At 41.5% G+C, this 14,939-nt stretch overlaps 1 protein-coding gene and 1 long non-coding RNA gene across 6 annotated transcripts in view; one reads left to right on the top strand and one right to left on the bottom strand.

Moving 5' to 3' along the window:
- LOC138980070 (uncharacterized) overlaps positions 1 to 14,167 on the bottom strand; it is a 29,191-nt gene extending 15,024 nt beyond the window's left edge. Inside the window, exon 1 of the long non-coding RNA XR_011460229.1 lies at positions 14,093 to 14,167. This is a non-coding gene — a long non-coding RNA (uncharacterized lncRNA). The remainder of the gene's footprint in view (positions 1 to 14,092) is intronic.
- Positions 7,748 to 14,939, top strand: part of LOC138980067 (uncharacterized) — a 31,340-nt gene continuing 24,148 nt past the window's right edge. Inside the window, exons 1-2 of one of the 5 annotated variants that reach the window (XM_070352867.1) lie at positions 9,835 to 11,022; positions 11,066 to 11,979. In XM_070352867.1, the coding sequence (XP_070208968.1) occupies positions 11,947 to 11,979 (33 nt within the window). In that variant the 5' untranslated portion in view covers positions 9,835 to 11,022; positions 11,066 to 11,946. Of the gene's footprint in view, positions 7,861 to 9,834; positions 11,023 to 11,065; positions 11,980 to 14,939 lie in introns of those variants that run through there. The other 4 variants (XM_070352868.1, XM_070352869.1, XM_070352870.1 and 1 more) reach the window with 4 other exon arrangements.

Below are 14,939 nucleotides of genomic sequence, written 5' to 3' on the forward strand. Positions count from 1 at the left end.
AAGTGTTTCTTGTATAGAATATAGTCAATGTTTGTAAAGATTTTAGTCAAGCAGTATGTAAGAAATGTTAAGTCCTTTGTACTGGAAACTTGCATTCTCCCAGTAAGGTAATATATTGTACTACGTTGCAAGCCCCTGGAGCAAATTTTTGATTAGTGCTTTTGTGAACAAGAAACAATTGACAAGTGGCTCTATCCCATCTCCCCCCTTTCCCCGTCGCGATATAACCTTGAACGGTTGAAAACGACGTTAAACACCAAATAAAGAAATGTTAAATCATGTCTCGTCCATCGTATTTTAGAGAAGTATATATTTCTCATGGAGAATGATTGACTTAAAGTCTAAAGCTCAAAAACATCAAAATCACCAAGAATTGAGTTACGCCAAAATTCCAGAGCGACGACGTACGTTATGTACACTTCCATATGTGTGTGTGTCTATGTAGTGTTCAGTGTGCATCAGTTGCATATATTGAAATGATCAGCTCTGTCCTTGTCTGACATTCATTTTGTAAATGAACTGAACAGCGGCATTGATGCTCCTTTAACTCGTGGGTATTGTTTGATAAGTTACAAGATTGTGTGTGAGATCTGGGAGGGCACTTTTTTTTGTTTTTTAATTGAAAAATATCAGCTCAGAAAAAAAAATTGTCCGAGAAGTAGCAATAAAAAAAAAAAGCCTAATGAAGAGCTTGTCAGTTAGAGACAAATTTCTTACTCTTTCTCTGTATTTTTAAATAGCTACGTACAAGGAATGTGAAATTGTTTTGTTTTGGCTTTCGTAACAAAATGTGTGTAAAAAGACAGTTATATTCCCAATAAGTTAACATTCACTGGAAGACTACAGATTATGAACAATAACAGCACATATGTGAAAATGTACACACTTTATCTGTCAAGGCCGGGCAGACACGTACACTGTAGTTAGTTGCTTTTAACAGTGTTTTACATGATCTGTACATACAGTGGAATCCCTCCCCCCCCCCCCCCCCCCCCTTTTAAGACCCCTCTGTACCCACCCTCCCCAATTTAATAATAATACAAGAATTTATTACGCGCACATATCTCACCAACAAGGCGACTCGAGGCGCACTCATACACATTCCTTCGCATTAACAACTCGAGCACACTCACATATACTTACGCATAAATGACATGAAGATGACAAGGCAACAACACAAACAGTGACACGGCACTCAAAAGTAAGCATGAAAAACAAAAGAAAATTTCAAATAATAATGATGTACATGTACATGGCTATTTACAACTGGTCTGATTTAAGACTCCCTCTCCCTTCAGACCCTCTTTTCTCAGTATGCTTTTCATTAGGCCAAAAAAAAAATAGGTCTGTTTACGGTAACCCGACCGACCCTAGTTTTTAGGCCCGACCCTAATCTTTTTTTTTGGATCGTCTGAAAAAAACAACAACACCGCATCCAAAATAGAGCTGTTTGCGCTCAAACAGCAGACGACAGAAGGGAGGTAAGCTCAAAGTACTGTTTATAGTTATGTTGGGCAAAAACAGGGATTGATGAGAAGAAATGAACTGTGAAACATCATAGAGAGGGGAGAAAAAAAAAATTGAAAAAAAAAAGAAAAAAAGCCGACCTACCGACCCTATTTTTTCACCCTATGTTACCGTAAACAGCCCTTTTTTTTTTTTTTTGCATAACCTCTGTAAATTTATCCCAATTTTTAAGACCCGACCTTTTTAAGACATGATTTTCTCAGATTTGTAAAGGCCTTGAAAAGGAGTTTCCACTGTGTTAGCATGACGATTAATAGAGACATTTGCTTGATGTGCTTTTCTTACACGTGAATACCGATTTCTGTGTCACTTTCAATATTTCCTGGATTTTTTGGGCAAGAGCCTTAAGTCACGGATGTTTACTCTGTATAGTTTTTGTTTGCTTTGCAGGTGACTGTTTCGCATAATTGCCAACAGAAGACATATCACATCTAGTTCAAGTTATTTTTAAAAACCTAAGTTTTACTTTCGGTTTCGATACCATTCAGCAGATTGTTTGCATACAAGCAATTGCATTATGAGTGGGCATTACGTCATATTGATCTGATTTTCGACTTGGTTATTTGCCACGTCTTCTTTCTAAGCACTTCTGTTTGTCTGTCTGATTGTCTGTCTGTCTCTCTCTGTGTCTCTCTCACTCTTTAGTCTATCTCTATCTTCTTGTCTCTCCTCCAAATGTCTCTCTCTATCTCTGTGTCTGTCTCTCTCTCCGGCCCCTCTCTCTCTCTCTCTCTCTCTCTCTCTCTCTCTCTCTCCGGTCTCTGTCTCTGTCTCTGTCTCTATCTCTCTCTCTCACTCATTTTTCAGTCTCTCTGTTTGTGTGTCAATCTGTATCTGTCTGTCTGAGTGTTGTCTATCTGTCAGGCTGTCCATCTCTGCCTGTCTGTTTGTCTGTCTGTCTGTCTGTCTCTACCTGTCTCTCTCTCTACCTGTCTGTCTGTCTCTGTCTGTCCCTCTCTCTCTCTCTCTCTCTCTCTCTCTCTCTCTCTCTCTCTCTCTCTCTCTCTCTAACTATGTATATATTAGGCAGCATTGATGTGCAAGATTATAGATAGAGGAAAGCTTGGAACAAACCACTGTGTATTTTGCATACATTTAAAAATCATGTTTTCTATTTTTTCCTGTGATTCATGTGTACCCCCCCCATTGAAAGGGGCTGTAGGCCCATATTCAATTAAACTGTGTCAGTGTCTCTAACTAAGCAATGCATTATTAACACCAATACTGCTTTTCAGTGACCTTGTATGGGTGTATTTTTGTTTTTCTCCCACACTGTTTTATACTTCAATTGTGGGTTGCATTTTATATTTGCTCCATGTAGTAGTTTTTTTTTACTGTTTACTTTTCTACCTTGCATGATTTGTATACTCAGTGCTTTCATTATCAATTTTGTTGGTCTGTTTGTTTCCACAGGGATCAAATGTTATATTTCGGGTTATTCCGGTTTTAAGATTTTTGTAGTTGACTGTGCTTTTTAATTATGACAATTCAATAAACAGAATGCTCATTTGTTTGCTTGTTTGTTCAGTTTTATCTTGCCCTCTCGTATTGTGGTTATTTGTAAGGATCTTGGAGATAGTTGACGTGACCACAAGGTAATTGTGTTTAAACATGCACATGTGTTTTCACCTTTAGATTTTACAGAGTGAAAATAAAACTTACACCAACAAATGTACTTCTCTTGTTTCTCTGCCTGTCTGTCTGTCTGTCTCTCTCTCTTTCTGTGTGTGTGTGCAGTGTGTGGGTGCTCACGCCTTTGTCTCTCTATGTGTGTGTGAATGTGTGTGTGTATGCGTGCGTGTGATGTGAGTCTGTTTCTGCTTGTGTACGTGTGCGAACAGGTGTGTGTGTGTGTAGGCGCACTTTAAGTTCTTATCAATATTAAAGACATTTTAACAGGAAGTATCACACTGTTAATGAATAATCATTACTTTCGAAAAATACAAGGAATGATTCATTCTTGTTATCAATGGAATAATTTTCTTATTGTCTTCTTCCTTATGTCGAGAGAACTTCGTGTCTACCTTGTGTGAATTCGTTGCGCAGGCTGCTGAAGCGAGACGGTTTTGAGAGTTAGGCAAACAAATAAGTGCCAAAGTGGTCATGCAAGCTTATATACACTAACTTGCAAACAAACGCAAGTATGCAGACACGAATGCTCACACACACACACACACACTGACACACACGCACATATTCAAATACACAGGTCATTTTCTTTTTTTGTTTGTCTAAATGTAAAGATATTAGACCGGGAAATTTAAAACAATCATTGAACAATGCTGAGGATTGATTCATCTCTGGTATCAATGGAATACTTGTCTTGTTGCCGTCTTCTTATTTATACAGAACTTTGCACCTTGTGTGAATTTGTTGTTGAGGCCGCATAGGAAAAAGAAAGCTCACGACATGTATATATACTCGCATATACACAAGAACGCACGCACAAACACACACACACACACACACACACACCCACACACACCCACACTCACACACACACACATACGCACACATACACACATACACACACACACACACACACACACACACACACACACACACACACAGGAACGCACACACACACAGAGGAACACGCACACACACACACACACACACACGCAAGCACGCACGCACGCACGAATACACCTATGCCAAACAATGCACCTACGCTCGCACGCATAAGTTTTATTTTCGAAAATAATAAGATCCAGCAACCACAATCACCACCACCACTATCAACAACAACAACAACAACAACAACACAACAACTATGGCAAGGACGACAGCATCAACATCAATGAGAACAACAACAACAACAACAGCAACAACAACAACAAAACCACCACCACCACCACCACCACCAACAACAACAACAACAACAACAACAACAACAACAATCCTAAACTGCACAAAGAAGCATCCAGGGTAGCAATATTGTTGTGGGTACCCAATAGGAAACATTCTTTTTTCCGGCGTGGATGGATCAACTATGGCGATGCACACAGTGGTTTTACACGGGAACGAGGATATGCAGTAGAACCTGTTCTAGCGATCACCTCTCGATAAAGACCACGAGCCCATTACGACCATCCCGGCAAAGGATCGTTAGTATGACGGCTTACTAGAGCGCCAAAACTAAAAATTAGTAATTAACACGTGAAAATTAACTCCTTTTTTACGAGAAAATGACAATTTTCACGAGTTAATGACTAATTGTCACGTGTTAATTACTACTTTTCACGCGTTAATGACTAATTTTCAGTTTTGGCTCGCTTCCTGACGGCTTACTAGCGCTGATGGGGTCTATGTCGACCAAAAGAGTGGGATTCCCTGTAGGTGGAGTTCCTGTAGGTGGATTCCCTGTAATACCTGAAAATCGACCCGCTAGGGGAAAATCTGCACGATATTCAGAACTCGGAGTGTGTAACCTATATATAATTCACAGTTCCATAGGTCTAGTGTGTTGGTTGTTATAGAGAGGTTCGACTGTATTTGATAATGTAGTGAGACTCACAAACAGATTCCGCGTTTGAGAGTTCTGTTCCGGACTTGCGATATTTTTAGGCAGTTATTTCCTCTCGCATTCATCACCACTTTAATTTAGGTTATAAGTAGGCTATCGAACAAAATGTTGAGAATGTTTTAGGCTACGTGCTGTTCTTCACATATTATTAACATTTAAGTTTTGCTTCTCCATCGGACCGCTCGTCAGAGAGATGTCGCCCAGAAGTTGATGAGGCAAAATCAGGAAGTTGAACATGAGAACGGATCCTCCACAGTCACCCCTCCCCCCCCCCTTTCCCCGCCCCCACCGGCCCTCACCCATATCTTGAACCATCTGATTCTCACCCGACCGGAAATCCCAATTGCTCAATTACTTTATTCGCCGATTTTGAGTTGACTTAGCTGGCTCTCTGTGTACGGTTGTCTGTCTGTCTCCCAATGTCTCTGTGTCTGTCTCTTTCTTTGTTTCTGCCTGTCCGTCTCACCCTCTGTCTGTCTGTCTGTCTGTCTGTCTGTCTGTCTGTCTGTCTGTCTGTCTCTCTCTCTCTCTCTCTTTAGTATTGGGAGTGACCATTGCCATCTGTCTTGGTCACATCACATCAAAAAAACTTTCTAAATTTATATCCAAGAAAGTATATCTCTTATCTAGAATCAAGCACTTTCTGAATTTGGAATCCAGGAAATTATTCTTTAATGCACATAATTCAGTCTGCGATTGATTACGTGTCTACCTTGCGGGACGGCCAAGTGATAATTCATTCAAACCACTTATTAGATTACAAAAACGAGCGCTTAAAGTAGTCTTATTAAAGACAACAACCCTATTCAAACAACATAAACTTACGCTTTCTCCCTCTGAAGGCAAGGCTATAGGTTATAATAAAGGTACCCTTATGCATAACATTCCCAGACCAGGGTGCGATGGAGAAATGTCAATGGCCTTTTCTTTCTTTATTTGGTGTTTTACGTCGTTTTCAACCGTTCAAGGTCATATCGCGACGGTTTCTTGTTCACAAAAGCACTGATCAAAAATTTGCTCCAGGGGCTTGCAACGTAGCACAATATATTACCTTACTGGCAGAATGCAAGTTTCCAGTACAAAGGACTTAACATTTCTTACATACTGCTTGACTAAAATCTTTACAAAAATTGACTATAGTTCTATACAAGAAACACTTAACAAGGGTAAAAGAAGAAACAGAATCCGTTAGTCGCCTCTTACGACATGCTGGGGAGCATCGGGTAAATTCTGTCTCGTCCCAACCAATATGGGACTCCCCCTAACCCGCGGGGGTAGTAAGTAAGTAATGCATAACATTATCAATGGATGCATGTGATGCATAACATTATCAATGGATGCATGTGTACCAGAAACCATATTTTCTAAATTCACGTTGAGAAATTCACGCCAATTGACGAGATTGAACACTCCTCTACCTAGGATTGACCTATTCAAGTCTAGTTTAGTTTGATTCGGGTAGCAGTCTCTGGAACTCTCTTCCGACCTTCCTGCGGCAAACTACCAGCACACACGTTTTTAAGACCAGATATACATCTTATCTCATGAAGTCAAAATAAACATTACTTGTCGCTAGAAACGAACGTGCCACTGAGGTGACACGGGGATGTAGCTCAGTTGGTAGCGCGCTGGATTTGTATTCAGTTGGCCGCTGTCAGCGTGAGTTCGATCCCAGGTTCGGCGGAAATTTATTTCAGAGTCAACTTTGTGTGCAGACTCTCTTCGGTGTCCGAACCCTCCCCCCGTGTACACTACATTGGGTGTGCACGTTAAAGATCCCACGATTGACAAAAGGGTCTTTCCTGGCAAAATTGCTTAGGCACAGTTAATAATTGTCTACATATACCCGTGTGACTTGGAATAATAGGCCGTGAAAGGTAAATATGCGCCGAAATGGCTGCAATCTACTGGCCGTATAAAATTTCATCTCACACGGCATCACTGCAGAGCGCCTAGAACTGTACCCACGGAATATGCGCGATATAAGCGTCATTGATTGATTGATTGATTGATATCGTCTCTGAGTCAGCACATAAAGTTCACCCGTGTTCGTCCCGGCCTGCATGGATTCGAACCTGTGACCCGCCGGCCCAGGATCACAAGTCCAATGCTCTACCCGGCAATTGTGCTATCCCCCCCCCCCCCCCCCCCCCCGAGGATACACAGAGCTGCAAAGGCAAAGCCGTTATTAAAAAAAAAATTCAATGTTAGTGTTATCACGAACTGGGTGACATAGACTGTACAGATAACAGAACAGTTGTACTTCCTGGTTTGCAGCGTTGGAAAAACATTGCGCACTGATAATTAATTGTAGGCCGCCTATTAATTTTACACTCTCAGACAGTGTGTAAGAATGAATATAGGACTGCACTCAGTCACTGCAAGCTGTTATACAGTAGACCCCCCCTCCCCCCCAACACCCCCTTTTTAAGACCCCCCCCCCCCCCCACCTAATTTAAAGACTTATCCCTGTTTAAGACCTTGCCTTTTCAGATGCTGTTCACAACGACTCTAAATTTACCTCCATTTCAAGTTAAGACCCCAACCTTTAAGTTTTTACATAGACCATTTATCCTGGACCATAGACCATTTATCCTGGATCGCCAATTAGCTCTCTCTCCGCTCTTTCTCTCTATTACGAGCATAGACCATTTATCCTGGACCGCCAACTAGCTCTCTCTCCGCTCTTTCTCTCTATTACGACGTAGCGGCCTCTCGCATTTAGGAACCTACGCTTACATGGCCTTTCAGAAATCAGGGGGATGTCATATCCGGTGTCGATTGTAAACATGGACGAAGTTGCCGAGGTAAGTTCTGAAAATGCTAAAATAAACTATTTGGTCCATGGTTTTTAAGACCTCATTTTATCAGATTTTTGGAGGTCTCAATAAAAGGGGATCCCCTCTGTATTTAAACAAAACACCTTGTGCATCTTGGTATTTACACACTGTGAAAGAATGAATATAGGACTGCAATCACTGCTCACTCAGTGTCACATACCCCGTTGAACGCCGGTGTAACACGACATTTTTACTCCACGAAAAATTTACTCCGGAGTAAAAAATTCGTACACAAATGTTACTCCCTTTACAAAAACATTACTCCCCCATAACACGAGAAAATTACTCCCCACGACAGGTGTGTTAAAGGTAAACATTTTGTATACATATGTTACTCCCCTGACGAATAAATAATGAATACATTACTCCACCCTAACACGAGCAATTTAACGAAACTTTTACTCTCTGGTTCCCTTCTAGTCCTGTGGCCGAGGTCTTGTCGGCTACGTAGCGGCTTTACGCATATATTAAATATGCGCAGAGGCTACGGACACCGTAAGATGAAAACGTGGTGGGCATGACGCGAGCGTAGCGAAACTTCCGCCGCTACGTTCATCGTAAAGTCAGAGACTATAGAGTGTGTACTCTACAGTCTCTGGTAAAGTTACGACAGCTCCCCCCCCCCTGTCGTAAACCTTTGCGGAGCACGCGTGTGGAGAAAAAAAACATGGCGGGCAGCACGTTATTTTTTCGGATGCTTTTGCGGCGGAACTTCAGCCGTCAACGGATGTTGCTGAACAGATCCTCATTGCTTTGCTTCTTTTTTTCTAGCAAGGTGTGGATTTCAACTTCACTAAAATGTCCGCCGCGGTGCTTCGGAGCTTCGAGTAAGTAAATTTTAAGGGGCTTATTGTCCGTCAGGTCTTAATTGCCTATATTGGACATGAATTGGTTTATACGATTCGAGTTTTTACGCCCTCACGGCTTTTGATGTATGCGTGTTTAGGTGGTATATCAGCCATCTGCACTTATGGTAGAATGACCAAGATCTTTAACGTGCCATTGTGGTGACACGGGGGTGGGAGATGGATACCGTCTCTGGGTCTGCACATAAAGTTGACCCGTGTCCGTCCCGGCCCGGATTCGAATCAGCGACCTTTCCGGATCACAAGTCCAGTGCTCTACCACCTGAGCTACCCGGGCCCCCTTTGGAGCTTCAGCTTCGACAACGTGATAAAGAACAAAACGAATACTATATTACGTGATAAAGAACAAAACGAATACTATATTACGTAATCAAACACAACATCATGACGTAAAGTACACAAAAAGAAAGAATTCTCCGTATCGCCGAGACTAATAGACTTCCTTGAGACTTTTGACGTCACTAGTTAGACGCGACTTCACGGGATATACCCTTTAACTAAAAATAGTACAACTTTGCGCACAGCGTTAGCTCCTTACGTATTTCGTTACTCCGCAAACGACTAAGCAAGCGTCGTGACCACCAAGTTACGCATTTGCGGACTGAGCTACGGAATACGTAGGATTTACGTGTTCGTAACTCCATGCGTAACCTAACTTATTTGCTCTACCGACAAGACCTCGGCCACTGGTGTGGAAGGGGTGGAGGGAGGAGTAGCGCAACATTCGTTTGCGCGAAGTCAAATATTGGCATTATCCCTTCGCCCGCATCCCATTAATTTTTTTCTTTCGAGAATGTTAGTGGAAGTAAATAAAATGGGAGTAAAAACTTCGTGGAGGGAGTAATTTGTTCGTGCCTTGGGGTGTTCTTTTCTCGTACGACAGGTGTACTCGGAGTAAAAATTTCGTACGAAATGTTTACTCCGGAGTCAATTTTTCGTGGAGTAAACATTTTCGTGTTACACCGGATATACGGCAGTGCAGCAAGATTACCTAGAGAGATAGAGGTGCATTCAATCCCTTCAAAGGCCGCGTACACTATGTTAATGTCAGTGTGCTCTTTAACTCCAGCTCGGCAGCATATTACAAAAGCTGTGTTTTCATAATATGCTAGTCAGACAAGCTTTGGCGGCAATGTTGATATTCGCTTTGTGCACAGGCGAATGAAAACGGACAATTAGTTCCTTTATGTATCGCTTATTTGGCAACGATTGGATAGTTATTAATAAGTGATATTCAGCGTCTGACACAGGAAAATATTCTACGGGCTGAGTAGTACAGTCGGTGATTACTTGACGCACAAGGTAGTCGCACTCTTCTAACAAGGAATTCAATTCACGCATTTTATAAGGCAAATAATATGTGGACTGTGCTGCGCAACGAAAAGTGTCGCCAGACCTTCGGTAGCACGAGTATTTAGCGTCTAATTCAAGTGATACAGGAAAAAATAAACTGACAGATTAATATCGCGATGCGTGGATACACCAGGAAAGTCAGTCTTCTCCTGCAAAATTGAGTGCTGCGGCTAAGGTGTCTTCTCTGTGGTGGAGTGTTTTTGTGTGTGAACAGCTCTACTCTGCAGTGACGTTTTCGAGTGGGCGGGAATACTATGCGTTACCAAAGACATAGATGGAATATAATATGTCTCTGGCGTTACTGAATCTGCCGAACAGTTTTCCTTGAACAGATAGCCTACACTTCTTCTTCTTCTTCTGCGTTCGTGGGCTGAAACTCCCACGTACACTCGTGGTTTTGCTCGAGTGGAGTTTTACGTGTATGACCGTTTTTACCCCGCCATTTAGGCAGCCATACGCCGCTTTCGGGGGAAAACAGATACACTGATTCGCGGTAAAGTTGTCGAGTGGGCAGCAATGAGTTTCTGTCGTGGGACAGAAAAAGGCGTTTGATATAACAAACCGTCAGTGGTAGCGTAACTATATTGTCATACATTTTGATTGTGTAAATGAAAGTGGTGCTAATGAGTTTCTGTCGTGGGACTGAAAAAAGGTGTTTGATATAACAAACCGTACAGTAACGTAACTATATTGTCATACATTTTGACTGTGTAAAATAAAGTGGTGCTAATGAGTTTCTGTCGTGGGACTGAAAAAAGGTGTTTGATATAACAAACCGTACAGTAACGTAACTATATTGTCATACATTTTGACTGTGTAAAGTAAAGTGGTGGCAACGAGTTTCTGTCGTGGGACTGAAAAAGGTGTTTGATATAACAAACTGACGTAACTATATAATCATACATTTCAAGTTGACTGTGTTAAGTAAAGTGGTGCTAATACGTTTCTTTGAGGTAGAGTTCTCGATGAACACTTTCATTCTGCGGTGAATTTATTGGAGTATGAATTTCTGTCGTTGAAAAAGTTCCTTGACATAAAAAAACACCATGGTAACGCCACGATGTCATAAATGTTGACACCAGCAGATTATCCTAACTGATAGAGTTATGGTGCAACCATGTGACCTGCCGGCTAGGATAAAACATTATCAATCTGAACCCAAGAATGCCAAGAGGGTCTGTGTACACTTTGGACACTGAAAATCGTATCAAATTCGCACTGCAAAAAAGCTAACAAAAATCCGAGTTCATTTCGCAGACAAGGCCTTGACAGTAGTTAGAGTAAACGACTACTACTAACGGGTGTGTGTGTGTTGAGTGTATACGTACACGGCAGTTCGTACTGCAAAGAAAAGACTGTAGGCTACAGCGAAGATAGTTTTGCACACAATACATGGGCCGAAGTTAGAGTCAAGAACTACAAACGCGTCTCAAACTGTGTTTATGAGAATGTGTGTGTGTGTATATATACCAGGAACGGTTTTACCGGAATCTTCCACTCACTGGATTTGACTGGAATTACCTCTGTGGACTGGAAACCGAAAGGAGCATAGTTACTGTCCCTGAACAAGTAGGGAAACTTCAATTACGTTGTACGGTAACTGTTGAGACACTTAACCAAGGGTGCTTCTTTATATCACCGGTTGGGGTTTGCACAAGAAAGACCCAGGGGATGATCAGCTAGAATCACATTTCTGCTGGCACAACGGATTAACGGAAAAAATCCAGAGAATCCAGGACTAATCAGCCGGAATCAAGTGATCTGCTCATTGGAAAACTCCAGGAATACTCAGCTGCCATCAGTGTTGTGGCCATACAACGGATTAACTTAGAGAATGTCACGCCCACCTTCAATATATCGTGATGGGGTGAGTGCGCAAAGATTGACTGACGAATCGGTTGAATGTTTGATAGTGTGTGTGACGGTGTGTGTGTGTGTGTGTGTGTGTTTTTTTTGTTTGTTTGTTTGTGTGTGTGTGTGTGTGTGTGTGTGGATGTGTGTGTGTGTGTGTGTGTGAGTGTTTGTCTGTGTGTGTGTGCCTGCGCGCGTGCGTGCGTGCGTGCGTGCGTGCGTGTTTGTATAGGTTGTCAGAGAATGAATACGGTTGCTTTTATTGTGTGTGTGTGTAGAGCGATTCAGACCAAACTACTGAACCGATCTTTATGAAATTTGACATGAGAGTTCCTGGAAATGATATCCCCGGATTTTTTTTGGAATTTTTTCGATAAATACTATTGATGACGTCATATCCGGCTTTTTCTAAAAGTTGAGGCGGCACTGTCACACCCTCATTTTTCAATCAAATTGATTGAAATTTTTGTAAAGCAATCTTCGACGAAGGCCGGACTTTGGTATTGCATTTCAGCTTGGTGGCTTAAAAATTAATTAATGAGTTTGGTTATTAAAAATCTGAAAATTGTAATAATTGTTTTTTATAAAACGATCCAAATTTACGTTCATCTTATTCTACATCATTTCCTGATTCCAAAAACATATAAATATGTATATTTGGATTAAAAACAAGCTCTGAAAATTAAAAATATAAAAATTATGATCAAAATTAAATTTCCGAAATCGGTTTAAAAACAATTTCATCTGATTCCTTGTCGGTTCCTGATTCCAAAAACATATAGATATGATATGTTTGGATAAAAAACACGCTCAGAAAGTTAAAACGAAGAGAGGTACAGAAAGGCGTGCTATGCAGCACAGCGAAACCACCACCGCGCTGAACAGGCTCGTCAGTTTCACTCCGTTTTGCACAAGCGGCGGACTACGGTCATTGTGAAAAAATGCAGTGCGTTCAGTTTCATTCTGTGAGTTCCACAGCTTGACTAAATGTAGTAATTTCGCCTTACGCGACTTGTTTTACATTTAGTCAAGTTTTGACTAAATGTTTTAACATAGAGGGAGAATCGAGACGAGGGTCGTGGTGTATGTGTGTGTGTGTGTATGTGTGTGAGTGTCTGTGTGTATGTGTGTGTGTGTGTGTGTGTGTCTGTCTGTCTGTCTGTGCGTGTGTGTGTGTAGAGCGATTCAGAGTAAACTACTGGACCGATCTTTACGACATTTGACATGAGAGTTCCTGGGTATGATATCCCCAGACGTTTTTTTCATTTTTTGGATAAATGTCTTTGATGACGTCATATCCGGCTTTTTGTAAAAGTTGAGGCGGCACTGTCACACCCTCATTTTTCAATAAAATTGATTGAAATTTTGGCCAAGCAATCTTCGACGAAGGCCAGAATTTTGTATTGCATTTCAGCTTGGAGGCTTAAAATTATTAAAAATCTGAAAATTGTAATTAAATTTTTTTTTTTTATAAAACGAAGCGCCTAGCCTTACTAGGGGGGTCCGGGGGCATGCCCCCCCGGAAATGTTTTTCTCCAAAGAACCCAGATGGTGCAATCTGGTGTCATCTGAGCTCCAAGTTTGCCATTAAATTCTGTTTTTAGAATCAGAGTTTTTAGTACCAATTTTTGATTTTTTTAAGAAAAAAAATATATACATGTATTATATGGTTGAAATTTGTTAAAAAAAATTGATCTGTTGAGACAAACAGGAAAATGTAACTTGTAACACAATCTGGTTTACTTTCAAACATAAAAGTTACAAAGGCTCACCAATAAGAATTACTTTCCCATGATCTCTTACAATGAGTTTTAAAAAAAGTATAAAAAAAAGAAGAAGAAAATAAGGCTCAACGCATAGATTTTTCTTCGATTTGTGGGTTAGCGGTTTGGGTACCAGCCCAGCTCCAACCCTTGCTTAAATTTGGTAAATATAGTTCGAAGATTACGAATACGATCAGCACAGTGACATTTGAATGGAGAAATGAAACAGATGCGCAAAGTTCAGATCTAGAGTGGTGTTCTTCGCCTGACTTGAGCCAAAATCTGTTCTTCTTCTGCCGTATAAAATCGAAGGAAAATCAAACAATTCAGGAGCACTGTGCCTTACTTGAGCAGAAAAAAACCCACCTGGCAATCGTTGATTATCCTTCAGAGAAGAGCACGTTTCAATGTGCTTCTTCCTGCGGAGATGGTCAGTAACAGCATGTCTATGGTAACAGTTAGTAGGTGTTGCAGACGATGCACCATGCTGAACCACGGACATCAATTTTTCTAAATCGGGTGCCGACGCGCTGTTTGTCTCTATTCACTTCCACAACAGCCGACACCCACTCCCATTTTCATTTGTTCGCGCATCCAGTGTCATCGAATCTTTGACCACGTTTTACAACACGCGCGATCGACATTTTCACTGGTACACTGCGTTCAATGCTGTCGCGTGCCCGCGAATCAACAGCGAGCTGTTTCACTCAAAGTTCAAGTAACTGAGGCGGGCGGTAGCAGTGCGTAAACAAAGTTTTCGCGGGCTTTTGCACTAGGCAAAAGTAACCGTTGCTTTTTTTGTGTGCCTCCCCCTTTATTTTTTCGGCGGACACTTTTGCTTTTCCGGCGGAACAAACAACTGTAATACAAGGTCGCTTTAAAGGCACAGTAAGCCTCCCGTAAACCATCACAGAGCTCCCCGAGCGTCTACATACAGTACAAGCATACTTCCATTTGAACGCTCACCGAACGGGAACATCCTGGCTGCTTTCTGTCGAGCGTGAGAAATTTTCAAAGAATTTATTTTCGTAGACTTGGTCCTCTACAACAATGGCGCCTCGTTTTGGTGCTGGACGGCTGTTATGAATATTCAATACCGGAAATCACGCCCGGACAGTAAGCCTCCCGTAAACCATCACAGATACTGTCAGGCTTTTACACACAGTACAAACACCCTTCCATTTGAACGCTCACCAAACGGGAACATCCTAGG

Source organism: Littorina saxatilis, linkage group LG11 (assembly GCF_037325665.1).
Source record: "Littorina saxatilis isolate snail1 linkage group LG11, US_GU_Lsax_2.0, whole genome shotgun sequence".
In the NCBI taxonomy this organism is placed as follows: domain Eukaryota; kingdom Metazoa; phylum Mollusca; class Gastropoda; order Littorinimorpha; family Littorinidae; genus Littorina; species Littorina saxatilis.